We start from the raw sequence: 27,400 nt of genomic DNA, 5'->3' as shown, positions 1-27,400 counted from the left end.
AGTAGTTGTGGAGCTGCTATGCAGGTATTGAATTACAGCCTCAAGTACAGCAATTAAAAGAAGTGACTTGTGTGCTATAGAGAGTGTAAAGGAGCTTTATGCATGGACTGACTGTTCCAGCAAATATGGTCAGATTTGCTTTATGTTTATCATTCTTTTTCTTAAATAAAGTTTGAGTCAGAGTACATAAAATCTGAAATATTTATCTGCTTACAGATGAGATTCAAGATGGAGCTGTGAAAAACATTGATTTGGAAAAAACCTTAATGTTTAAAGCAGTAAAACATGAACACATTTACAGAGAAACATAGTTTTTTGGCTGATTGTTTTTAGAAAATAATTACTAAGATTCAAGAACACTAATGGAAATACCAGTGCTGTGTTGTGGGAGCAAACAAGACTTGGTATTTTCCATTGAAAAATATAACCTAATTTATGTACATGGTTTTAAAACCAACACCAAATTTAGGATGGAAAGGAGCTGAATTCTTCCATTCTGAAGTCATTATCAACACTGATATAAATATTAGCACTGTTTGATGTGTTCTGAGTTTGATATGTTGCTGTGTTTGGCTAGGAAAACACTCAGTTTTACAAGAGAATGGGTAAGTTTCTGCATATGTATTTCACTGCAGAGTTCTGTGCAGTAAGTGAACCTGAGTTCATTTCTCCTTGCCTGTTCCTGAAGGTGGTGAGCTTGAAGTTGTAGGCAATGAAATGATGGCCCAAGAGCACGAGGGTAGTGCTTCAAACACTCTGCCTCTTTGTTTTCTTTCTTTTTTCCATGGGTGTTTTTCTCTAGGGGAAAAAGCTCAGACAGGATAACGGCTAGAATGAGAAACAATTTGGGTGTTTTGCAGCCAATACATATCTTAGTTTTTAATATTATATTCCAAATTGATTCATATACTACATGCATTTTGCCTTGGATATGACAAGACACATATGGTGTGGCAAATTCCTTTACGCTGCCTTATTTACTCTTCTGTCTCTGTTTGAGCTGACAAGGTACCACCCAGCTCTGTTAGCCAAACTCATCACTACTGCTCTATGTTGGTTGTTAAGGGGAAAACTAAAGCTGGGGTGTGTTGCACTGACAGCAGCCTCCTGGCGCTGACTATGGCTTTCAGTTCCAGTCTTCATTCTGTGAAGAGACTGCCACTAATGAACTCAAAGCAAAAAAAAAATTATCGTTGTAGGTTTAGCCCCACAGTAATGCCTCTGAAGAGCATATCAATATAGTTAAATGTTACTGGTGTTTGAAAATTGTTTCTGTACCTTCTGTAATTTCACCAGAGTTGCCATGATTATTGCTTAAATAAGTCACTGCATCTAAAGAGAAAGGCTAGAGAAGCCAATCGAGAATGACTAATTTCAATTTTTCATGAATGAGTTCTTGCTGTAGTCAGCTGTGAGTGTTAACTGACAAATGACTGTGCTGCCTCTAGCTCTTATCTTGCTGGGTCTTGTAAATAAAGTAGGACAGGGCTGAAACGATCACGATCAGCTTTTGTTGGGCAGAGAATAAGAATGCTGGTTGTTCAGTAAGCATCCTATTTTCTGCTAGATTAGCATTGAGACAGTCACCTGGAGTGACATAAAGAGGCACTCTTTTTGCTGAAACACTATATTTCACATGAAGCACAAGTCTGTTATTTTTACTGTTTGAACTTACTGAAATTCCTGTGGCACTTCTTACAAGAGATAGGATATAACATGTCTTGGCTAAATTCAGAAACCTGATCATGCAAGCCTAGCCAAGTAATTTGTTTTTCTTTGGCAGGGCTTGCCTTTAAAAGAAGGATTATATTAACGTTGACTAGGGACATACCAGGAAAAGTGGTAAAGTTTATTAGTATCTATGAATTTGGGCATATCTTTCCAAGCTTTATGCTATTTCTGCCACTGTGACCTTTGAATAGCAGCAAATGTGTTTGAGCCATAGCTGCCCCCATATATCATGTACAAAATAAGTCCACATTCAGGGTTAAGTATCATGGAAGTAGGTACCAGTTGATCAGTAGTAATTACCAGTTCTTTCTCAGGTACTCTAGGGGTACATTATGTCTGCATATAACTAAAGGTAAGGGTTGATAATTTATCAGAGATGAATCCCTGTTGCCCAATTTCTGTCAGACCTTTGATAATGTAAATTGGTCTTGCAAATTGCCTCTTCCTTCTTGAAAGTCATTTGGTTATAGTCTGAACAGTGTTTGAGCACTGTCCCAGCCAGCAATGACCAGATGTTGGAGTAGGAGTAGAGTAGGAGAGCAGTAGTAGTCTTAGAGTAGGAGACTGGCCAGGTCACCTAGATTGCAGTACGACTCCAGGTAAGAATGAAAATTTCATAGTGGAGTGAAGGGAGGGAAAAGGGAAAGGCAATTGAAAGGCAGTTGATCTGCTTTCCAGTAAAGGATTAAGACTGTTGTTCTTTGTAATAGGAGTGGCTGGTAAATGATATTCCTTGTTGTGCAAAAATTCCTGAGTTTTCAGAAAATACTTTTAATTGGAAAGGCAAGTATTTAAGTGTCTACTCAGAGTTGCAACATATTTTTTGAAAAAGTTGTGAATGTGGATGCCTTCCCCTATTCTTACACTGGCTAAACTGTTTCCTTGGAAGTCCTAGTTCCTTGGTCCAAAGCTGTTGTTTGGGCAGGCTGCCAGAGAGCGGGCTGGACAGCAGCAAAGTTCAGCAGGAAATCTGCTTGGCAGGTATCAGCTATCAGCATGGCCTGTGTCTACATCAGAAGATTTATTGGCATGTACAAGTTTTCAGAAAGCATTTATTCTTTAACAGATTGATTTTAAATATCAGGGTTTAGGGTTATTTTTTTTACTAGCTCTGGTTAGGAAATATTGCTGGCATAGTCAGCATTGGAGTGTAGAATATGCAAGCTGTTAATTTGATTCAGTGGGCATGAATGTAGGCTAGCCATGGCTGCAAGCTGTTGATACATTTCTGTTCACCAGCAAAGGCTGGAAACTACAGGTATAAAATTAGGCCCAAATTTGCCACCAAAGGTATTCTTGCAAATCCTACTGCCTGCAGAAGCAGCCGAGTGCATGTGCCTATCCAGAGGGGGAAATTAGAAAGCTGTAATACAAGTCAGCAGTTAGTAACAAGGCTTTGAATCCAAGCACTGCACGTTTTTAAAGTGAGCAACTACAGGAGAACACTTCCATTTTCTGACTTTTGTGCATAAGCTGTCATTTTAACAACGAAGTTGGAGATATGTATATAATAAAGGTGAACCTCTTATCAAATCCTTCTGTTTCCAAAGTAGCTTGATATTGTTGACTGACTTCAGATCTACATGATGATAGTAGGAGAGCAGTTTTGAACTGACCACATCCTATAAACTTTATTTTACCTAAGTTGATACTAGCAAGAGCAACATTTATACCCGTATGTTGTTCCAAAATAAATCATGGAAATCCTATTACTCTTTTACAGAACCACTTGTTTAATTTCATATGATTCATTTTCATGCAGGATTTTTTTACAAATTATTTCGAGGATTAGTTTTCCTTACTGAAAAACAAAAGTTAGAAGTTAGGGAAGAACAGTCTAGTTTGCTTACCTAGTTTGAGCAATCGTAAACCTCTTCCAGGAATTACTTTGCTGGAAGAACTAAGGCACATTTGTTAGAACCAACATATAAGAGTTTCAAGAATGGCTCCAGTAGGTACCAAATATCTAGACATTACTTATTTCTGGCTGAAACCTTTGCCTAAGTAGATAGTGACATGCAATATGCCTCACATCATGTGCACCCCCTTTGACAGTAGATGAAGTTATAGAGTGTTGTGATGATCAACAGTATCCACAAGGCACTTTCCTAACTACTACCTTCTAAACAGTTTTCTTTTTATCATGATTATAGCATGATAATTAAATGAAGTATCTTATTATAATTATTGAATATGTAATGTATTTGGCAAGTGAATATGTAGAGCACACTCTACATGTCATTTGTTGAGTGATAGCAAACTAGGCTCCCTAAACTGTCACTAACTTGCATCCATCCAGCATCTATAAGATGGCTGTGGGCACTGGACTTCAGAAAAGAATGCCTGCCTTCTTCTAAGAAAATCCAGTGTCACAGTTCACTATGACAGGTTTCCTGTGCCTTGATGGCAAGCTGGTTGTATTTTGTCATGCAGCATCCTCAAAGAGCAATTCTACATATGCTTTTGTCCTTTTCTCCTGTCTTGAAAATGTGCAGATAATAAATAGATTTTTTCACTTCCCCAAACCCTGTTGATGCCTTGTGAAGGCTGACCTAGAAGAGAGGCTAGATGGAATTAAAGAATAAAGTAGGTATTTATTAAAAGGCCTCAATGGATACACCTTGGGCAGCATAAGAGCCAAACCAGGGCTACACCCAAGATGAATCAAAATGGTCACAAAATGGACAACCAGTCCATGACAGCTTATGTAAGGGCAACATTCAAAGTTGACTTCACAAGGTCAAGTTGTTTAACCACATTCACTAACACACTACTTAGTCTGTATTTAGTCCTTTCTTATGTATAACATGTATATTATCTTTAATCATGTCATTACTTAGTAACGAAGTTCATCTCATAATTATTCTACTTTTTAATTACAGTTCTTGTTCATTTGCATTTTAATTATTGTTCTTGTTCATTTACTTTTCAAATTCAAAGGCTTCGTGGTACAAGTTCTGCTTGAGAAACACATGTGGCATTCCCCAGGGATTGTATTCCATCACAGCACTCAAGTTACTTGTTTTACATACTCCTAGCCTAAGTGTGAAGAAATTTGAATTGTTTCAAAGTGTAATGTAATCAAATCATGGAGTTTGTGCCTAAGATAGGATAGGCAGCTCCAGAACAGAGGGTAAAACAGCAGTTACTTGGTTTTGCTATGTGGAATAGATGGTCTTCCCATTGTACATCTCTTTTGTCACATCAGGCAGAATGAATTTGCCCACACTGTTGTTTTCTAGAAGCAGAAGTCAGTTGGCTTCATTAATTCCAGGACGTATAGTGAAATCACAGTGCTGCTTTTTGGAGAGGATGGATTAAGGGTATGAAGTAGAAATGCCTGGAATTACCTAATTGGTCAATGACTGAAGCTGCCTTACTTTCTGGCAATTAGATTATGCTGGAAAACAGACACATGCCTCATATCACTGGATGCGCAGCTTAGCAAGTCACCCCTAATTCAGAAGTTCAGAGCAACAGTAGTATAGAAAGGATAGAAATGTGTCACAACTTAGGGAACAGTCCTTGCAGTGTGCTACTGGCATAGTCATCTGCCAAGTAGCCATTCTTTGGTGAAAGGAAAAATCCAGGGTATTGTTTTTATCACATGGCATATGGTACTATTTTTATGTGTCTAATAGGACTGTTTATTTCCAGGCTAGGATGGTGTGACTTCCTGCAAATCTTTGTTATCGTCGTTCGTTTACATGAACACAGCACCTTTTAAATGCAAGTTTACTCTAATTTCTCAGTGGTCTTTCAGCCATTGGCAGCCTCTTGTTTTGCAGAGTTAAGCATGCTAACATCTGTTGTCTTATATGGCAAGAGTTCTATTATCATTATAGTGCAAGGATTCCGTGTCGCCAGAGCTTCGTACCTTCTTGATGTTTCTCGAAGGCAGCTCCTCTAAGCTGACTGACTCTTCCTGGTCCTTGTGGTAATCTAGCTCTGATCCCCCCACAATCCACTCTTTTATACCACTTGTTCTTATTGGCTACAGGTGTGGCCTGTTAAGATCAGGCCTGCTCCTAATCTTTATTAATTGGTCCAGCTGCAAGTTGTTGGGGGAATAAGATTACATTCTATGCCACCTTCATTTACCCATACTGTATCCCCCTACAAACATCTCTGTTCAAAAATGTTTTTCAAAAGGTAGGATTTAGAAGTTAAGTGGACCTCCCACAGTTCTCATCTCTCTGGCTTCTGCTGTAGTACCCAGTGATGATCCTCAGCATGGTTGTCCCTCTTCCTTTTATCTTGTCTTTCCAGCTCTTGCTGTGGTAAGAGCATGTCGGAGCCTGTGTGGAGTTTATGATAAGTGAGTCTGAGTTTCTTGTTTTTACAAAAACCCCTAAAATCCTCCTCTTCGTGGTTCTGATCCAGTTACTAAATATCCAGTTGTGGTTTTGGTGAGGGTGTCTATACCCTTATTCATACCCAGCATCATTTTATCTCTTCCAAAACTAACTGGGGCAAGTTTGGTTAAATTCCTAAGTTTCAGTCCTGGCTCCATGGGAAGTTCTTAGACACCTACCCTGTAGATGTTCTAGTATTTGAACGTGGTTGCACAGTGGCATCCTTTGCCCTGAGGCATGCCTGGGGGTCTGTCACACAGGGATCTCCTATAACATTTCAGTGTAGCTCAGGCTAGAAGGTTTCTTTTTAATTGAAAGAAATAAAACAGCAGCAACAAAAGACTGTGCACTTGTTTCTGTTGCATGGTTGTGGAGATCATATTTGTACTGCTAATATCTCCTATGATGAGATATTAGCTTTCCTAACTGATGGGTGTGGTTTGTGCTGGCAAAGTACTTGAAGGAATGTCACTACCTTGTTGGAAATGACATTGGCCATGCAGCAGGGGCCAGTCTCCTGTTACAGTCTGTAACAAGCTGGTGCCCAGTGGAGCTGCAGTGCTCGTTCAGCCAGATGTGCCAGCTTCTGCCCAAGATGCAGACCAGGTTCCCAGCTGCTGGTGCTGCTGCCATTTCACAGCACTTTGAGCAAGAGCAGAAATTCCAGCCCTTGCCACCTCTCCCAAGCACAGCCCAGGCAGTTATTTTCTGCCTTCTATGAGTAGCCTGTTGGTTAAGATGCAATTTGTGCTTTGAATTTCCTCACTTCAAATCTTGACCAGTGGTTCTGTTAAGTGAAAAGGAATACTTGCAGCCATACATTTTTATAGTACATTGATTAGATTCATTCTTGTAGGGGGAAAAAAAAAGCATCTAGTATTTCCATACCTGCAGTAGGCCAACACTAAACTCCTATAAAACTCCCACCAAGATTGCTTATACGTACATGGGAGATGTTTTCATGAATTTTTTAAGTAGATAGAGGGGTTTGTGTAGTGAGAAAATGTGTGATTCACCTTAACTGTTTAATTTTTAAAAATCCCCTGTAGATCAACAGATTCTTGTTGGGGGGAAAAAAGGTCATCTCTAGATTCAGTTTTATTGTCTGGGCTATTACAGCTGTCATAAATTAATTCTCAAGTTATCTTCTCTGCAAGATAGCTGTATAGTATAACGAATTAAGATTGAGCTCTTTTTTGAAATTTATAATCTTGTTGAAATGACAGAGAGCTCATGTGGTATACAAGGTCAGTTGCTATGTTATATATAAGTTCTTGTTTTCATCTCCTACTGTTCTTGCAGGGAACTAAAAATGTTTTAGACAACAGATGTGGAACCCTTAAAATATTTGGAATGTGTGGGAATATACCGAGGGACCACCTGTCCTGCAACGTGAAGGTTTGTGGAAGGACAGAATTGTTTGTGAGCATTATTGGTTACTTGTGCAGTGAACAGAAGGACTCATATATTGAAAGTAAAGCAGAATGCAAACCATGGGGGACTAGTCTGGCTTTACTCAAGGAAACATGGGGAAGAAAGTTGAATCCACAAGTTAAATATTTCTTAATACTAAGCCAATAATCCACATTTGAGTTTCCCTTAATAAGTGTAGCCTGGAGCAGTTACTCAGTCTTAGGAAGCTCATGGTTAAGAAGAAAAGAAACAGAATTTATCTGATTTAAACTAAAATAAGGTATTTTATTTATTGTGTGACTACTTCCACTAGTCAGATCCTATCTATTTAGTTACTAATTAATGATTACAACTAGTAATGACTGCATTGGCTATCCTTTGTGAAACCAACATAACCTCACAAAATATTTATTTATATTGTAGAAAATTATGGCTTTAATAATGATTGGCTTGCTAAGGATGTTAAGGTGGTTTGTTCCTGCTGTCTATTTTTCTACACTTTTACTACTTACTGACTAAAGTAAACAAATGTTATTTCACAGATGAGGGAACAAAGGCACAGATAGGATCAGTATGTAGCATTTGCATTTCTTCATTTGGAGTTCTGGCATGTGAACACCCACAGTCCATTACTATCTTTTTCCTTCAATGATTTTTAAAAAGGAGGATATTAAAATTGAGATGATAGCCACTTCCCTGCCTCAGGGAAGGATTGTGAAGATAGTTAATATTTATACCATATACCCCCTCTTTCCCTCCTTGCAACTGTAGGGTGAAACTGCTGTTGCTCTGGTCCCCACTCCAGTGAAAAAGGAAGGTATCACTCAGTGTTCTGCCCATAGGCAAGCTCTGGCTGGGAAACAGGCAGTGCCTCAAGCTCTGCCTTGAGCATGAAAATAATACAGGAAATATGAGAGAAAATCACAAACTGAGATTCGTCCCTTCTTCTATGGACTTTGGAAACAGTGGTGTCTGGTTACAGTTAATGGCTCATGTTCCTCTTTAAATTTTGGGTGTAGGTGTGAAGCTGTCCTTCAAAACTGAAATCTCTGTGTGATAGCACATATCCAGAGCTGGCGAATGAAACAGCTGTTGGTGCACTCTTTTGATAAGATTAATAGAAAAGCCAGGACACACATTAGCAGTGTTTCCCACAGCAGATACAATTTTCCCTGCCCTCACATATAATGGCTTTTCTTCTGTATTCTATGCAAACAGATTACAGATACTCTGAGAGCCACAATTTTTAATTTCTCAGCCTTTTTGCATGCAAAAATCCAGCATTAATGATGTATTTTTATGTTTAGAGTTCTTCATAGTTTGCTGGAGGGAGGTCTTTGTGATTAAAGGAAGCAGGTTTCATTGAGCCAGACTTGAGCTCTGGCCTGTCCTCTTTTTCACCTCCCCTTAGGGCAAAGACCAACAGCTTGAGGGTGACCTCTTTGAGAAGTTTTTACCAAAAAGGAAGATGAGAAAGGCTGGACAGGCTCTTTCTAATGCTCTGCTCTGGAGCCAGGAAAAAGCAGCTGTTTCTAGCCTTTCTGATGTTTGGGGGTTTTTTTGGTTTTTGTTTTTGGTTGGATTTTTTTCCCTTTCCTGGTGGCTGGGATCTGGGCTTGCTGCCATATCTGTTTGTCTGTCCGTCTCGTGTTGTTTTTCTCAGAGCGCTTCAGAGGCCAGTTGCCCATAGTCAGTTGCTGGGAACAGAGGTTGTTCCTTGTATCGTCTTAACTCTCCATGCCAGAGTGTTCATGCTTGAATAGGAAACAGAGAGATCTGTCAAAATAGCCCTTTTCTTTAGGGCTTTGAGGCTGCATTCTCCATGGCCATCTGTTCCCTTTCACCCTTTTGGACAATGTTGCTATTTGAAACTAACCACTCTTTGCTCTCTCCCTTTCCCTTTGCCCTCCTCCTGCCCCCCCAAATCTGGGAAAAAAAATTGTTTCTGGCCCTGACTGGCCTCTGGAGGATTCAACCATTTTTTAGTCCAAGGAGTAAAAGTGATATTTTGCAATTTTTTTATTTTTCACTGACTTTAAAAAGTGTAATACATCTCAGGAGAGAAGAGTCACTGCAGTCAAAAGATCATTTTGGATTTATGCATTAATCTCCGCAGAGCACTTTGGTGTCTTGTCGCTGCCTGATGCAGGCTACCGTGAAAATTTGGCACATCTTTGAATATTTTGCATTACAGCAGGAGCGGAAGGAACCTCCTATAGTTAAGGGTGTATAACTGTTTCCCTTCTAACCCTCTGTCATCAGTCAGAAAAGCTTATCAGGATGAAATTTTCCAGTCTTGGTTGTTGTCCAAAATTGAATTTACTTGCTTAATTCAGATAAACTAAGTCATTCCTTTTTGAGAGTGAGATGAAGAAAAAAAACCTGCACCTCCTCTGCTTCAGGATGGGTGACTGTGCTGTGCAGAGAGGGACTGACTAGCTGGGAAACTCCTGGCAGTGAAGCCAGACTCCTGTAATCATCAGTCATTTTAACATCCTGCATGTTTCATACTGCCGCTGTGTGTGTGTGTGTGTGTCTGTGTCTAAATACATAAATATATATGTATTTTCAGCTTTGGAGATGAGTCTGAACAGTGAGCCCTGTGGTGTCTGCATGTACTAAAATGTTTTGTCATACATCTTACAGTAAGAGGGATCACATTTTCTATCCATGGGTATATTGGCTGTGCAATTTTAAAAAATTAAAGATGCCCAATTAATTTATGTTCAGAAGCTACTCCAAGTTGTGTTTTGAAGGTGCTCTGAGTACTCAGATGCATCTGCTAGGTCTATATGTAAGGTTTGATGGGCCAGCCCAGAAGATAACTTTGTCAGAGAGGAGGTTGCATCCTTCATCTTGTGTCAGGAACCACTCTGTGCTGAGCAATAGATACAGCCAGAAAAGTCTATATTGGCAAGTGCAGACTTGTGGTTAAATACCAGTTAAGAAATGCCACAGTCTACCGTGATGATACCCATTGTGAGAAATAATTGAACCCATTGTTGTGTTTGAAAGGCAGAGTTGAAATTGCACATAGAGGTTTTTTGCATTTAATATTTTCTAACTTTTACGTTCTTAGTCATACAACCAAAACATTCTTCCAGTTCAGCTTTTGTGATTGACAGTATTAAACATTTGGCCAAATCTGAACTCCAGATGTGAACAGCTGTAATTTGCAAACAGTCATCTCTAGCCCCCAAATGTTTGGCTGACCTCTGTTTCCGTGTTGCAGGCTGAAGGAGGATTGCTTCCTTCTGGAATTTCAGTTTTGATAGCTCTGGCTTATGATCCAAGCTTTACAGCTCTAAGATTGTTGTTTTTATTTACACCTAGAGGGAATTCTTGCAACTCTAATGTATGGGACCAGAGTTAAGAATGCTGGAGCTAAATTTTCAAAGAAATTATGCTGGTCATCATGCAAAGTAAAGCAGTTTGCTCAGTTTGAATTCCAATCTTAACCTGAAGTACTATTTAATACTGCTTTTTAAACATAGTCCTTGTGGTTTACAGCCCCACTGTGGAGTTTTAGTTATTGCATGTTTCAACTCGCTGTATAGAGAAGCTGTCATTAAATTTGTAAATTATTTGGAAAGATACTACTAAAAGTAAAAGATACTGCTAAAATTCTCCTGCGCTCAGGAGTAAAAAGGACATATACTTTATTCACTAGTTCAAAGCCATGTTACTAGGCTGTGATCAGAAATTGTTATTAATTTTGACATTTTATGCTGAGTATATTGCAAAAATCCACCCCAGTGTAGGCTGACTGTCAGCACTGGTGTTCATTGAGCCAACTCAGGTGCTGGCAGTGACCCGGCTGTAGCAGCACAATGCTCCCTGTGGCTTCTTAGCAGAATATATTCACCAAGGAAGGGGTCAGTGCTATTGAAAACTAGCTTGTATACACCCACTGTCCTTTTCTGTCTGCCATGTGGGCACACAGTATCAGCTCACTCCTCGGGAGATGGGGAGATGGGCAGCCGTGTCAGAAACACCCTGGGTAAATTAGTGCTAATTGGTGCTTTTATTGGCCACTTTGCTGGAGAACTCGTGTTGCAACAGAAACTGGACTCCCACTCCTACTCCCATCGCCCTGCTGCACCCTGACTCTGAATTTAAGGTTCATTTGCAGACCGGAGTGCTGCTGCTTTTGCCTGCACTCTGACAGTTTCCTGGGTATGAGAGCTAAATTGCCATGACAATGTTTCTTTACCAAGACATATTTTATGGGGAAAAAAATGTTGACTGTGAGAATAATCTGCCTCTCAGACCATGGCATCTTAACACAACCATACTGCTGTGAGCTGCATTCTGAAACTCACTGCAGTTTCAGAGCTGTATCTCACTCTCCTCCCCCAGCTGTATTAGCTTTTGTTCTGCCTTTCTGGGATTCAGCCATCTAGGCTTCAGGCTGTTACAGAGGGGTGAGTGTGACAGCAGGCTTATTCAATTCTAGTCTGGAAAGTTGGGAAGTGGAAAATCCAGATGATGGGTAAACACTAGCAGAGAGTGATGAAGTTTAGCAGCTGAGATGAACCATCCTGGGAAAATCAGATATGATAATGCCATGGCTGTGTAGGTCAGAGGGTTGAGGCTTGCAGCATGCAAGGCTTCAGTTGCTCTGACAGTGGGATTCTAAATCTCATTTCTTTATTCAAGCCTTAAGGGACCTACATACATGTAATTCTAGCATTCTGCCCCCTCCCTCCTACATACCTTCTGATTAATATCATGATCTGTTTAATTCCCTAAGGGAACTTAAGCAAAAAAATTACAGCAATAACTTGTAGCACGATTGGTGAGGTGATAATTAAAAGCATTTTCTTGATCACAGGGCCCCAGCATTGCCAGATGCCATGATTGGGCAAGCTTTGTTTTTCAACCTATGTATCTTTTATATGTGCAGGCAGGCAAAATGCCAGTCTGGGTTGTTTGGGTTTTTTTTTTCCTTCCCTTAGTTCAATGGTTTGTGATTTTATTGGCTAGTCTTGGAGGGACAGGAAGAAGTGACTGCATAGGAGAGGTTCAAAAAAAAAAGCTGCTTTAAGTTTTAATGATGAGCAATGTGGGAAAGATCTCTGGATACTGAGAGAGTAGTGTAAATTATAGCATAATTTTATATTTTAGAAAATGAAGGAATTTCTCAAAGACTGCTGTTAGGGGAAGGAGGTTTAGCTGCGGGGTAAAAAAATTATCCTTGGTTACAGAAAGAAATTGACTTAACTGCTTTCTTCTACTTGTGCTCCACCATCCCTCCTAGCAAATCACTGCTTGTTCTGTCATTTGCAGTAGCACTGCAGCAATGAGAGAGAGGTGGAAACTCACCACTTTTTGATGTGGTGTCAAGCAACAGAGGCAGAACATTTTCACCAGTAAAAAGAAATATCTGTTCCCAAGGCTCTCAATTCCACAATTCCCTGATTTGGGCCCTGTTTCAGGTGCTGTAAACCACCAGCTGTCTTCCCACCTCCACAGACCTCCTGAGACCTGATTGTTTTGCTCATGGCTGGTAGGTTGTCTGGCAAGAAATCAGACCAGCTGGATTTTTTATTTCTTAATGTCAATTCCTTTTTTAGGTTATCAGGCAGGAGTCTTAGTTCTAGCATATGTGTGTCTCTCTTTCTCAACTCAGAAGAGAATTGACATGAGCTCACCAATGAGTTCAATGAAGGAATGAGATCTTCTGGTGCAAACCATACTGGTAACAGTAGGCATGCTGGTGTGGGATTAAAAGTAAACCAACATCTCTCCAGTTCTCTGATGGACCCTTCCTAAATTTTGAGCTGTATGAAGGTCCCTGCTGATTTTTTGGGGGTAGAATAAACGTCAACATTACTTATTTGAAAAAGCTTCTAATGTTTCATGAAGAATACTCAAAGTCCTTATTTATACACAGTTATTCTGGCCTTTCACATATTTTAGTACATTTTCCCTCATCCCTTAGGGAAGATTCTTTGTAAGTAGGGAATAATCATCAGCAGCTAAGAGACTTGTAACCTGCAATTCTCATGATAAGAAGATCTTTAGGTCAGGAGCAATCTTTTTGTTCTCTATTTGTCTAGTGGTTTGCATCTTGAAGATGAGAGCTCTAGGCATTGTTGCAATGGAAATAATGAATGACTGGGAAAAAAAACAGCAAAAAGGACCTTATTCTTGATCTAATATCAGATTAACCATCATTAACCATTAAAATCACCCAGACCCAGAGTGTGTGTACACATAAAGACATAAATATGATAAACAAAAAAGTGTGAAAACTCACCTGTTTGGAGCATATGAGATAAATGAATTCTGTTCTCCAAAATGAGAAGTGAGCTCATTCCCTTTCTATTGCATTCACTGCTGACTCCATCAGAACTTTGCACCTGGAGTCTATAAGTGGCGGTTTTTGGTCTCGTGATGATGACGATGGCTGAATTGAGCAGCCTGTTTAGTGTAATCTCAAGTCAGCACATAACACATTTGGGTTTTTTCTAAACTGGGGATTAGTAGGTGTTTACACTTAATTGCTTTGTTTGCTAAGTATATTTTGATGACTGTGCTATGAAAAAAAAGGAAAACTAAATTACATGTCACTGATTACTGAACAACTCCAACTTCCAGATAAAATATTTCTACTTAATTGAAATTTGAAGTAATATAGAATAATCTGGGGGAGGGGGACAGAGTGTAGTTTGTAAAGATTTAGAACTAGGATGTTTTAGAAGTAAAACTGCCAGATTCCCTCTCATAATAAAAGGGAGAGCATAAGCATTTTAAAAGTTAGCATTTTCCCATGGCTAGTGTTGTGGCCAAGCTTGATTTCTTACAGCAGCAACTGTTTTTCCTGCCATGTGTCCTAAATAATAAAAGGCTGTATGAAGTCAGTAGTGTGCTTTGAGACATACCTTAGCTGAGCAGTGCAGAGAGTGAGACAGTCACCACTGTAGGGTAAGAGAATCAGAATCACCTTTCAACTTCAGAAAGGCTGAAAAGGGCAGAAGGCATCAGTGGGAGATTGAAGAGTGCTGTGGTTAGTTACTTCACAGATGAGTTTGTCCTGTGGGTTGTTTTTTATTGTGAGATGGGTTTTTCCACCATTGCGTATTTTTATACTTGTACTTTCTGAAGAGGTGACGATGGAAAAATAGATTAGGGGTTGAAGGGGATTTTTTCTTCTTTTTCTTCTGGTCACATTGTTAGAGATCTGCACCAAAAATACAGACAAAAATAAATGCAATGCAGGTGACAAGTAGTGGTCTTTGAGCTCTGCCAGTGAACCGGAAAGCTGCACAGCCTGAGTGAGAGGCAAAGTACTTTCATTCTTATTGCATGGAATGCTGTTTTTGTTGAGCTCAGTAGTTTAATTCTTTATAAGTATTTTCTTTGTGCTTTCAGAGAGATTTTTTTCCTTCTTTTTGATTGGCCAGGCTTTTATCAGGATGGTTTGATGTTAAGATTTGAAAGATTTGGGAACTTGTTTCTTCACTATTTTGTTATTTCACTGTCATTTAGTTCATCAATCCATTTTTAACATTTGAGGAGAAAATATTTTCAAATTACCAATTGATAGACATTGCAAAAGGCCCAGTGTTGGGGATGAACCTGCCAGGCAATGATACGTCCATCTGGGAAGAAAAAGAAATCAATATGTGAGAATGTGGACAAGGTGGAACTAATTGTTCTGTGCAGTTATACCAACAAGGAACATGTTGGGGTTTTTTAATCAAGACTGTGGTCACATTTTGCCTGCACAGACTTCTTGCATTAAAAAAGACTGTTTTAGGACATTTGTTTCATTTGATTCAAGATACTGGTCTAGTTATCCAAATTTTCCTCTGATAAGAAACTAATGGAACTGAAGTGCCTTTATGACTAAATCGCCTTCCAACATACTTGCAACAACTGGGACTTGGTTACATGAGGATTTAGTCTCTAAAATGTACCACGTTATAGGCAGAGGACAAGAAGGTCTTTGAGACCAGCTCTGTATTTGCAATGTGCTGGTTGGGCATAATAGAATAGTTCCAGAAGCACTATTGAGCTGAATAGATTTAATCCTTCTGTTCCCTCCAGTGAAAAATGGAAGGTGAAATAAAACCACTTTCCCCATACTGCCTAAATGGGTCATTTCTCTCAGTGACAGGGAAGTTACTTATAGAAAGTTTGTTTTGATTGCATTGATAGGCAAACAAAATTAATCTAGTTCTCATGTATAAGTAGGGCCAAGTGTTGTGGCCCAGTTCTACAGACAATTCCTTCCTGGCCATTGGAGCCCAGTGCAAGCCTCTTCTGCTTGGAAGCAGCACTGCAGGCCACAGTTGAAGAATCACCCTTTCTTCTTTGTTTTTCCCCTGGTTGTGGAGAGGCATTTACTTTGCATTTGACTCAGACCTCAAGCAGCTTTATTTTCACTTGTGACAGCTGTTCAGTGAGAGTGAAGCAGCCAGTTCCTCCTCTGTGTTTGCAGTCCAGAACAGATACGGTGTCTGCTGGTGTCTGCTAGTGCTCTGAAAAGTTCACTTTCTCAGGAGACAGTGGAACAGGCATCTCATACAGTCCTTGGCCTGACTGCTTTGAAGATTAGTTTCATGCTATTTTTTGTGTGTGTGAGGAAGGAGGAGTGTTTACAGGAATTGAAATCACCCATTTTACTAGAGCTGGACCTGATACAGAAAGCAGGGAGTTGTTCAGACATCTTCCAGCCTTCTAACATTCGCCTTCGCTTCCCCTTGCTAGGATCCCATTTCTGTGCTTCTGGACACCCACTCCCTTACTGCATGCATATACTGAGATGTCACCTTTCTCTCATCTGTATGTCAGCTCTGTTTTCTTACTTTCCCTAATCCCTGCACTCCCTGTATCACCTGTGTCCTGAACAGAAACCATGATGCCAGCAGTGACTGGAGTAAGAACTGACTTTAAGCCCACTGGAGACACTGGAACTGCTGCTTATCAGCTGACTGCACATTGTAGGTGCTGTGGAAGCATCTACCCCACAGCATGGATAAGCACTCCACACCACTCTGCCGTGGTTCAGCTTGGAGAGTTCGGGGACCTCTGAGCAGAGACCAGTCTTATAAGCCTGTTTTCTTCTTGGGCCAATGTTGGTGTGATACTCCCATCTCTAAGGATGAAAACATCATGGTTTGGAAGGCAATGCACGCTGGAAAAAAAATTACTCTCACTGAGCAGTGTTATTTATCCACTTCCTTTGTCCAGTTCAATAATGTCTAAGTAGTGGTTGAAATAACAGAAAAGATAAGTCCAAAGTTTTTTTAAGGCCATGTATCAACATAAATCTGTTTTCTTAACATATCCTCTTTCCTTCCTCTGAGACATTTACTATCTTTTTGTGTTTAGAGCAAGAAGAAGGAATGCAGCACATGTTGTCACTGTCCTTGAACTTCTTTGCAAAGCTGGCACTGCTTCCTCCTGTTTGCTTCACTTCTTGTACCTCTATATCTGCCTCATGCATCAGTTCACAGGAGGATCCCTTATAAAATGGAAACCTTTCCAGTGAGGCATTCCCTTTCACCATGCAAAAAGTCTTTGCTGTAAATTTTCTCCAGGTTTGCTGACTGCTTTGCACCAAAGTCATAAATTTTAATAAGTTCACAGAAGAGGATTTGCCCTCTTCAGAGAGGGGCTGACACAGTATGGTACAGTGTGCTTTCTCCTGTATAAGAAAATAAAATAAATTACAGCAATTAGCTTGTCCTGCCACAAACCTTACACATTTCTGTTCACTTTGGGACAGGTTTTTAGGCCTGAAGGAATGCAGAATTTGGAATTGCTGAGGAGCGATATCTCCATAGCATAATAGCAGCAGGTTCCAGACATTTAACCATTTAAATGCCTGGCTCAGGATTGCAACAGCAATATGTTACTACTTCTGTTACATAATAACAGATACATGACTCGAGGGAAGTTTGGGTGTGAATTTTGTGGTTGTTTTATGCCAACATTAGCTACTTCTAGAAGGTCTGGGCCCTTTGCAGTGAGGAGCCCACAAGCAGGGATGCATGAATTGCTTCTTGGTGGTGTGGAATGGTGGCTTCCAGCTCTGAACAGGGGTGCAGGGGGGTACAGTTACATCAGCAACATCTCCCTAATTCTTGGCGCTTATCGTTGACGGAGAACACACACTACAGTTGTATAAAAACATCAGAAAGTTAGGAAATTAATGCAACAGTGCTATCTCTTAAGTGCTATTGGTAATTACCTAGCTTAGGGAATAATCTGAGATGTCTGATGAAGTTTCAATGCTGTTTTCTGTGCCACAGTCCTGATACAGTTTTTATCATGTTTATCTTCAGGATCTTCTGTGAGTGGGAAGAGGGATTCTGGTTATGTGACAGCAGCCCTTGGCAACACATGGAGTCACAACGTCAACACCAGGCTCATACTACAGTACCATGACTTGCCAACAAGACAGGTGAGAACTTAACAGCAAAGAGAATTTAAATAAAGCTACACCAGCAGTGCTTGGTCACATGGGCTGTGTCCTTCAGCCTCTCTGGTAATGCTACATAACCAGAACTTGGCAGTCGAGAGCCCAGTCGCTTATTTGGGGTGGAGGTCGGTCAGTGTCCTTTGTTTTTAAGGGATGACCAGCATTCCAGTGCCTCCATGTATTAGGATGGGCCTTTATGAGTCACAGTTGGTACAGATGTACAAGTTTCTTGAGCCTTTAAAGCATCTACATCATGGAGATGAAAGGTAATCCTTAAAGTGCTTTCTTGCACAGGAATTTTAGGACAGGAGGAACCTAGTCATTTCACTGCCATGATTGCTTTGCTGTCATCTGTCCACTCTTTGTGCCCAATTTCAGCTGTGACTGTTAGGACACAGAGCACTCTCTTTTCTATGACTGCTGTTTATGAGTAGAAGCTTGCTGCCTGCACCAGCAAGCTTAACTTTGAGCAGTAAGTATGGTACCAATTTCCCAGAAGTATGCCTGCAAGTAGGAGAATAGTCACCCTTTTCACTGAGAGACTTTATGCCTTTAAGTGAAATGTAGCAGCATCTTTCACTGCAATCTTCACCTCTAAATTTAAAAAACTGAGAAACTGAGAGACCAGACATTTGGGGTATGATTGAGGGAATGACTTTTTTTTTGTTTTTAAAAACATCATAATGCATGATTTCATCTGTCCCTTGGGATATCTGTGGTTATAATCTCTTTTGGCTTTGTCTGTTCTGTTTTTGCATTGATGTAACTCTTTCCAAAGGCTGTGACCCTCAGTCTTAATGTTATTGATTTCCTGCCAGTTAAAGTAGAGAGCTGTCAGAAAAATTGCTACGTGATATTTGTACCATCTTACTCCTATACCATTACTACCCATGTGTGTTCAGGTTGGTGCTCCTGGGTTTACTGTCACAACACAGAGTTTCTCAGTTTTAAATTGCAGTCTTTAGAGCCAGAGGAGAGGAAGCCATCTGGTTTAATTAGAGAATTATTTATTAGAAGTAAAATTGTAATGATAGCACTCCTGTTTCTTCAGTAGTCATGGCCACTTTGACTACTTCGAAGCAGTAGTCCTCTGGACTTTGAAGTAGAAGGTTAAGTGTGTCAAATGCAGGTAGAAAAGGCATCTTCTGTACTCACTTCTGAAGGCTATGCATAGAAATATACTCTTACTGCTGCTGGTCTTAGAAATTTTCTTATGTACTGTTTCATATTCTGGTCTGTAATGAGTTCTCCTTTTCTACAGAAATAGTAAGTTTGCAAAACACAAAGCTGTTCATAAATTTCCTGGATCACTTCAGAGTTACATGAGAGGTGGAGTTGGCAGAGGGTAAAGGGCAGAAACTGGGCTCTGTGCTACTTCATGATGCACAAAGTCAGCTAAAACAGATTAAGAACATTCCTCTGGTAGTGGAAAAAGGGAGACAGCTTTCCTAAAGAACATTCAAATATTACATGTAGTTTTTCCTGATTTTTTTTTTTGAGAAGGAATAGATCACAAATGTATGAAAAATTGTTTAAGCCTTTGAAATTATGGTCTGCTTAATAGAGTTTTCCTCTCTTCCTTACTGGATTTATCAGGTACACCACCTTGCTTACAAGTGAAGCTATGTGCTCATTCTGTTTTAATTAAGCAAAGGAACTAAAGCTACAGTGAAAAAAAAAATCCTAAAGTAAATGTTAATATATATTATTAAAACCAAAGTAATTTGAAACAGAAGTGTGATATAAATAGTGATGTGCCTGTGAAGTCCGTGACTGAAATGGGATATGTCCATGATGTCCTGTAGGTATTTTCCTGTTGCTGATATCTGTGTCCTTTTTCCAGATCAATTCTTGTTTCTGAAACTCATAGAAATATTTCAGCTAGACTTGCAGTTTCCAGTTAGAGGAAGGCATCTGGAGTTACCCTACCTATGGCAGCACTGTATTGATCAAATTACTATCATTTTACACACATATGCTCCTTTATAATTGCTTTAAACCCACTTTCAGAAATGAACTGTGAATAAAGGTGCCTCAGTTCTTGAGATGCCATTTCAGTCATCATGAAGTGGTTCTGCCAGGAGGTATTAGATATCAGTGCTTTGAAAGCCAGCACTTTTTAAGGAAGCTTAACAGGAAGATTCAAAAATTACCAAGTCAGCAATCACATTTACAAATTCTCATACTTAAAAAAAAAACCACAAAAAACCAACAATCAAACAAAAAACAAACAAAACCAACAAAACAAACAAACAAAACAAAAAAAAAACCAAAAAAAAAACCAAAACAAAAACCTTGCAATTATCTTGGTTTTAAAGTGAAATTTTGCCCCAAGGAATTACTGAATGCACACAGTTGGTCTGGAGATTAGGGTGAAAAGCAGCACTTCCTGCTTTTCCACATTTGTAACCTTACAGAATCAATACTGTATAAGGAATGAGCTGTGTTTCCATAGAATCATAGAAACTTCATATAGCTGGTGATTGCCCATCTCTAATTTGATGAGGTGTCTCTGCAGGGCCTCCGTGCTTCTGAGGGACTCAACAGCTCCTCACAATTTAGTGCCATTGGCAAACTCACGTAGTATCCCTTTGAATCCTGTGTCCCAGTCATTAATGAAGATGTTGAAGAACACAGGGCTGAGGATGGAGCCCTGCAGAACCCCACTAGTGACTGGTCCCTACTCTGATGTCACTCCACTCACTGCAGCTCACTACAGCCAGCTGCTCACCCAGTGTGTGATGTATTTATCCATCTGTGGCCTGGACAATTTGTCCAAAAGGATACTGAAAGCTTTGCAGAAGTCGAAGAGGATTACATCTGCTGGCTTTCCTAGGTTTTTTAGGTAGGATACCCTGTTGTAGAAGGAAATCAGGTTCAACAAGCAGGACTTTCCCCTTATGGAGCCATGCTGGCTGTGATCAATGACTGCATTGTCTTCCAGGTGTCTTTCAGCACTTCCCAGAATAATCTTTTCCATTATTTTACCAGGCACTGAATTGAGATTGCCAGGCCTGTAGTTTCTGAGGTCTTCCTTCTTGGCCTTCTTGAAAATCAGGATAATGTTTGCCAACTTCCTCTCAGGTGGGACCTCTCAGGATTCCCAAGACTGCTGAAAATCATTGAGATAGGCTTTGTGATGACATCAGCTAGCTCCTCAAATGAGTACCATCAGGCCCCATAGATTTGTAGGGATCCAGCTGAAGCAGCAGATCCCACACAATTTCAGGGTCAGCTGGGAATGATCGCAGTCATGGTCCTCTGGCTCAGGAATAGAGGCCCTTATGGCTCATCATCCATGTTGAAGATGGAGGCAAAGAATGCATTTAAACACCTGTACCTTGTCTGTGTCCTTGTTTGGGAGGTTGTCAATCCTCATCCTGTAATGGGATGATGTTATTTCTATGCTGCCTTTTGCCATTAATGTACTTGAAAAAAACTCTTTGTATTTTCCCCCACAATTCTGGTCTGCTTAATCTCCAATTGACCTTTGACCACACAAATTTTCCCCCTACCATGGCCAATAGCATTTCTGTATTCTTCCCCTGTCATCTGACCTTGCTTCCACCACACATACATGTCCCTTTTCCTTCCACAGTGGATCCAATTCATTTTTTCAAAAGATAAAATTCATCCTTTAGTCAGTCACTTGATCTCCAGAACGTTCTCTTTCTGCATCTACATTCTCTCTTTCTTTCCCTGGAGGAGCTGGAGCGGTGGTGACAGTCTGAGAGACTTTCCCTCATTACATCTGACTTCCAAGGTAGTAGAGCTAGCGTGCCAATCCTTGCTGCAGAATGCCACCCATCAAGAGAAAAAGCACCTCTTGAGAAGCACTGGGCCAAGGGTGGTGTCCTTCAAAACACAGAGTGATACTGTGATTGTTCAGGAGGATTCAAGCAAGCTGTTTTCCAGAGCTGTGGTATCTCCTGGACAGCCCACTGGGCTGCTAGATGCTTGTTCTTAGTCATGCAGTATTTGTTTCTGGGAAAACTCATGGACACAGTCCCTGTTCCTGAAACCTTGGGGAATGCCAGGGCAGCAGGTGGCAGAGCAAGTATGTAACAAACCTTAGGAAACTGAACATAGAATTCCCACTTGGTTGGGATTTTTTTATCTATTAAGTAAAAAATTTATTTTGTTTGTCCAGTAGATATTTTCCAGCCAACTATCCCTTTTTCCACCCCACCCTTCCTATGTCTGGTGAGCATTAATAAGACAGCAGCCAGTTCAGCAAAGTAATGAAATTTCTGGGATGTCCTGCCTGCCTGAAAATTAGTTAGGTTTGCTTTATTGCTAGGAGAGGAACAGCTTTCTGAACAAACAGATGAACTTTGCTCTTTTGCTTCCTTCTAGAAGCCAGGGTTCTGGTTTTTGTTTCCTCCAGGACAGAAGCAGCACCACTGGGGGAGGGCCAAAAGAAATTTCCAGTCTGCATTTAAATTCATTTATGTCACCAAAACCCACAAGCATGGACAACAGCAGGAGTCTTTTAGCTACTGAGGTGGGACTGAGCTGCATAGCTTCAACAGCAGTACAGTGGCATAAGAACATGTGAGAACATGGGAAAAGTTAATTGTTTCACACAAATACCTTCATGAAGGGAATTATCTTTATGGATCCTGATACTTTGTTCTCCCTAAGCACTCTTTAAAGTAGCTAACCATGACATTTATTTTCCTGAAATGCATACATAAACATGCAGACTCTGAGTTTGGGCCAAAACCAACGGGGCTGCGCTAGAAACTATCAGACTCCTCAGTTACCCCTATGTATATAATTATCCTTCCTTCCTGAACTGGAGTCAGCAGGCTTTAAGGTTACTGTTTTTCATGTGTTCTCAGCTGTCTTTGGTAGGGTTAAATACATTGCCATGCTATATTTAACATTTTGTTCTTGTCAGTTGGAGGCAGGATGCTGGATTAAATGAGACAGTGCCCAGATCTGGTATGGCAGCTTCTATGGGCCTGGTTTATTTTATAATTTTCAAGGGATTCGTGAGACTTGTAGTATTGTGTTAATCTCTGTAACATGTTTTGAAATTCTCAGAGGAAAAATGCATATAGAAGCGTTATAGCAACCCAGTGCTTTCCTGTGGTATTTTCAAGAAAGAGCATTTAGAATCACAGAATCATACAGGTTGGAATCTTTAAGATCATGGAGTTCAACCATTAACCCAGCACTGCCAAGTCCATGACTATACCATGTCCCCAAGTGCCACATCTACGTGTCTTTTAAATACCTTCAGGGATGGAAACTCCATCACTTCCCTGAGCAGCCTGTCCCCATGCTTGACAACTCTTTCTGTGAAAACATTTTTTCCAATACCCAATCTAAGCCTCCCTTGGCACAACCTGAGGCCACTTCCTCTTGTTCTGTCACGTTACCTGGGAGAAGAGACCGACTTCCATCCACCTACAACCTCCTTTCAGGAGTTGTAGAGAGCAATGAGCTCTGAATCCTCTTTTCTCCAGGCTGAACAAGTCCAGCTCCTTCACACGCCCCTCATCAGCTCCAGACCCTTCACCAGCCCTGTTGCCCTTCTCCGTACCTGGTCCAGCACCTCAATGTCCTTCTTGTAGGGAGGAGCCCAGAACAGGACACAGGATTTGTGGTGTAGCCTTACCAGTGCCGAGTACAGGGGGACGATCACTGCCCTGGTCCTGCTGGCCACACAGTTCCTGATGCAGTCCAGGATGCCACTGGCCTTCTTGGCCACCAGGACTGCTGGATCATGTTCAGCTAGTTGTCAACCAACACCCCCAGCCACTCTTCCCCCAGCCTTGTAGCATTGCCTGGGGTTGTTGTGATGCAAGTGCAGAACCCAGCACTTCACCTTATTGAATGCCATATAACTGTCCCATAAATCCAGCCTGTCCAGGTCCCTCCGCAGAGCATTCCTACCCTCCAGTAGATCAACACTCCTGCCTGTCGCAGACATCTTTTTGTAAAAATCCTTTCTTAGGATTTTTTCTTCCTGAGAAGCTGAGAGGCTCCAGGAACAAAATGTAAACAATGGTTATCTGTGGCTGTGGAATGCAACAGGTGCATCTGTGATTGGCCCATCTTGGATGCTTACAATTAATGGCCAACCACAGCCCAGTTAGTTTGGACTCTCTGTCCGAGCCACAGACCTTTGTTATTCGTTCCATTCTATTCTTAGCTTAGCTAGCCTTCTGAGAGGAAACCTTTCCTTCTATTTCTTTTACTATAGTTATAATGGAATATATATATCATAAAATAATAAATCAAGCCTTCTGAAATATGGAGTCAGATCTATGTCTCTTCCCTCATCCTGAAAACCCCTGTGAACACTGTCACACCTGCCCAACTTGCTGTTGCCTGCAAATTGATTGGTGGTGCACTTTATCCTCTTGTCCAGACAATTGATGAAGACATTAAATAGGTCTGGCCCTAATACAGCCCTGGGGAGCACCACTGGTGGCTGGTCACCAACTGGATGTAGCACCATGCACTGCCACTCTCTGGGCCTGGCCAGCCAGACAGTGTTGTGTTTCACCTAGCAACCAGTACACCCACCTGTACCATGACAAGCCAATTTCTCCATGAGAATGCTCCATGTGGGGAACTGCATCAAAAGCTCTGCTAAAGTCTAGGTAGTGACATCCACAGATATGACTTCATCCACTGAGCAGGTCACTTGTCATAGAAAGAGATCAGGTTGGTCAAGCAGGACCTGCCTTTCACAAACCCATGCTGTCTGGGCCTGGTTCCCTGGTTGTCCTGCATGTGTTGTGTGATGGTGCTCAGGATGGTCTGCTCCATGAGCTGCCCCAGCACCAAGGTCAGTATGACAGGCCTGTATTTCCCAGGTCCCCCTCTGGCCCTTGTAGATGGTGCCCCCTTTGCCAGGTTCCCGTCACCTGGGACCTCCCTGGGTGACCAGGGCTGCAGGTGACAGCAGATGGGCAGTGGCTCAGTGAGCTCTTCCAACAGCTCCCTCGGGACCCTTGGGTGGATCCCACCTGGCCCTGGAGACCTCTGTGTGTGTCTAGGTGGCAAAGCAGGTCACTGGGCATTACCCCTTGGGTTATGGGGTCTTCATTCTGCTCCCCATCCATGTCTTCCAGATCAGGGGCTGAATATCTGGAGAAAAACTGGTTTTAGGATTGAGATATGGGCTGAAGCTTTCAAGCTGTGCTAAGTGAGCTGTTGGGCAGGAATTTTCCTGGTAAAATGGTAAAGTGTGCAGGTAAAGTGTTTCAAATGCATAAGTGTATGGTGACTCATTCTCAATAAAACAAAACAGAACAAAACCCCCTTATCTCGTTCAGACTAATGCCAGACATAACTTTTGTTGTGTCCTTGGTTACAGACCAGCTGTTTCATCTTGCTCTGCTTACTATCATATGACTAAGCCCTGAATAAGCATTCCAAAGTGACTGTGGTGAAGTAACCCTGGTTACTTGCTGCGTGAGGGGAAGGGCTGGAAAAGAGCAAAGGGGAGTCAGGATTATGTTTTACATTTATGAGATTTGCAATTATTTACCTTACATTTTTTATCATGTTATTAAAGCATTTCTTTAAAAATGTACAAATATTGGGCTATAACTTCACCAGGAGATGGCTCTTGGAAGTGTTGTAAAGTGTGTATCTGTTCTGAGCCGTCTTCTTATATAATATGCTTATCATATGGAAAGTCAATTCTGTAAAAACACAAAGAGATTTTTTTATACTTCTTTTTAGGGTAAAAGTGATAGTGTGGAGTCATGCAAGGAAAAAAATAATAGGAAATTTTACAGAAAAGTAGATTTTTTTTCAGGTGGTGAGAATAATTTTTACAGCTCTTCCTTCTGTTTCTTTTGAAAAAATAGCTGTGAAAAGACTGCAGAAGCACATATTCAAATTCTGCAAACCCTTCTATATAAAGAAATTTTTTTTTCCTAGGATGCACAGTTTACTTCAGAGACTTGTGCGTCAACTGTTAATTGAATATTTTGAATCAGGACACAATATTGTTATGGCTTTAAGTTTACATGCATGTTTACAAACCACATCCTTAAAAATACATAAATAAGCTTATGGGGTTTTTTCTGATTAAAGTGCTGTTGACTGATAACCCTTATGACAGAAGTGTTTTGCTTATCCATAGATCAAATACAAGCATAAGCAGCAGTATAATCTTGAACAGCATGAGAACAGTATGAAACTGGACACAAGGCACAACTGTAGCATAAACAGATGGTTATCAACATAGCACGATACTGACTTAATCCAGCAAAGTGCCAGATGAAAGGATGCCAGAAAAACAGCGAGGGTTCATTAGCAAGTGTTTGGAGCTCAGACTCACCAGGTGACTTACTTGGCTGACCTGAGTGTTTGTTCATGTCTCTCTTTGCAGCAACCCTCCTTCTTAATGAACTTCTGGGGAGTGGTCACACAATCTAGCCATCACCGGAGCCCTGTCTGCGTTAAATGGGTCTGGGTTCTGGATGTATGGCCCTCTCCTGTTTAACAGGACACTTTCAGAGAGAAATGTTTCCATCATTCTTGAACAAGAATTCACTTACTCAGGTGCTTATAAAACACTAATCAATTTATTATCTAGGAATCTAAATAGAAATCAAAAGGCTCTATATCAAATAGAAAAGACCAGAAGAAACCTTGAAATAGTTAATCTTGTTCTCTTCTCTGTTATTTCTTTAATAACTACTGCAAGTTTTCTTAATGAGGATTATTCTGCTGTCAGAGCTGTACAAGCTTCAAACTCACTCACCTGTAGTTCAAAGCATCCTAAACAGAGAAGCAGGGACATCTCTGAGGCAGAGAGGCAAACTCAGTCATTAAGTTACACTGAGGTCTTCCTGCTGAGGCTGGTGGCAGAGGTGGGCTCTTTCTGGTGGGTATCTTTGACTGACAGACCAGCCCACTCTCAGAAGAGGCTGCTTCTTGGTTGCTGCTAACCTACACAGTTCCAAGTTAACCATCTCCTATTATGTCATATTTTCAAATTACTGTGCAAAAGCATTTGCAGACCAATCTCTGCAGTGCCCTTGCCAGGTGCTCATAACCAAGGAAACTGAATCATAACTGACTGAGCTTTTGCAGCTGGGAGCAGAGCTGGAACCTCTTCACTGCCATTGAGTGCCAATAAGCTTGATCTTGCTTAACATTTATTGCCTTTGTTTCAGGCACTTGCAAGTCTTTGTATCTCCTGGTACTGTATAGTGAAGGTACTCCTGCTTCCTGGTCGAGCTTGCTCAGTGGATTAACTCGCCTGCTGAACTGGTGTTCAGTGTGGTCACTGAGTTCAGTCTTGAATCTCTCTCCTCAGCATGCCATAAACTTTTCTTCATAAGCAAAGGTTAATGAAACTGGGACTGTGACTGGAGCTTTATGGCAGAATTTTTCTCTAATTCCTTGTTTCCAGTTTCTGTTGATACCAGAGGTGATTTTTCTAAGCCTCAGCTCTAGAAGTCACTCACATTCCTCTGTCTCTCCCCTT

At 40.8% G+C, this 27,400-nt stretch overlaps 1 protein-coding gene across 1 annotated transcript in view; it reads left to right on the top strand.

The window, feature by feature from the left end:
- Nucleotides 1-27,400, top strand: part of RAD51B (RAD51 paralog B) — a 396,438-nt gene that overhangs the window by 224,022 nt on the left and 145,016 nt on the right. Inside the window, exon 9 of the mRNA XM_066552056.1 lies at nucleotides 17,798-17,916. Coding sequence (XP_066408153.1) covers nucleotides 17,798-17,916 — 119 coding nt within the window. The remainder of the gene's footprint in view (nucleotides 1-17,797; nucleotides 17,917-27,400) is intronic.

Source organism: Molothrus aeneus, chromosome 6 (assembly GCF_037042795.1).
Source record: "Molothrus aeneus isolate 106 chromosome 6, BPBGC_Maene_1.0, whole genome shotgun sequence".
Classification (NCBI taxonomy): Eukaryota; Metazoa; Chordata; class Aves; order Passeriformes; family Icteridae; genus Molothrus; species Molothrus aeneus.
This window is presented reverse-complemented; position numbering and strand designations above follow the sequence as displayed.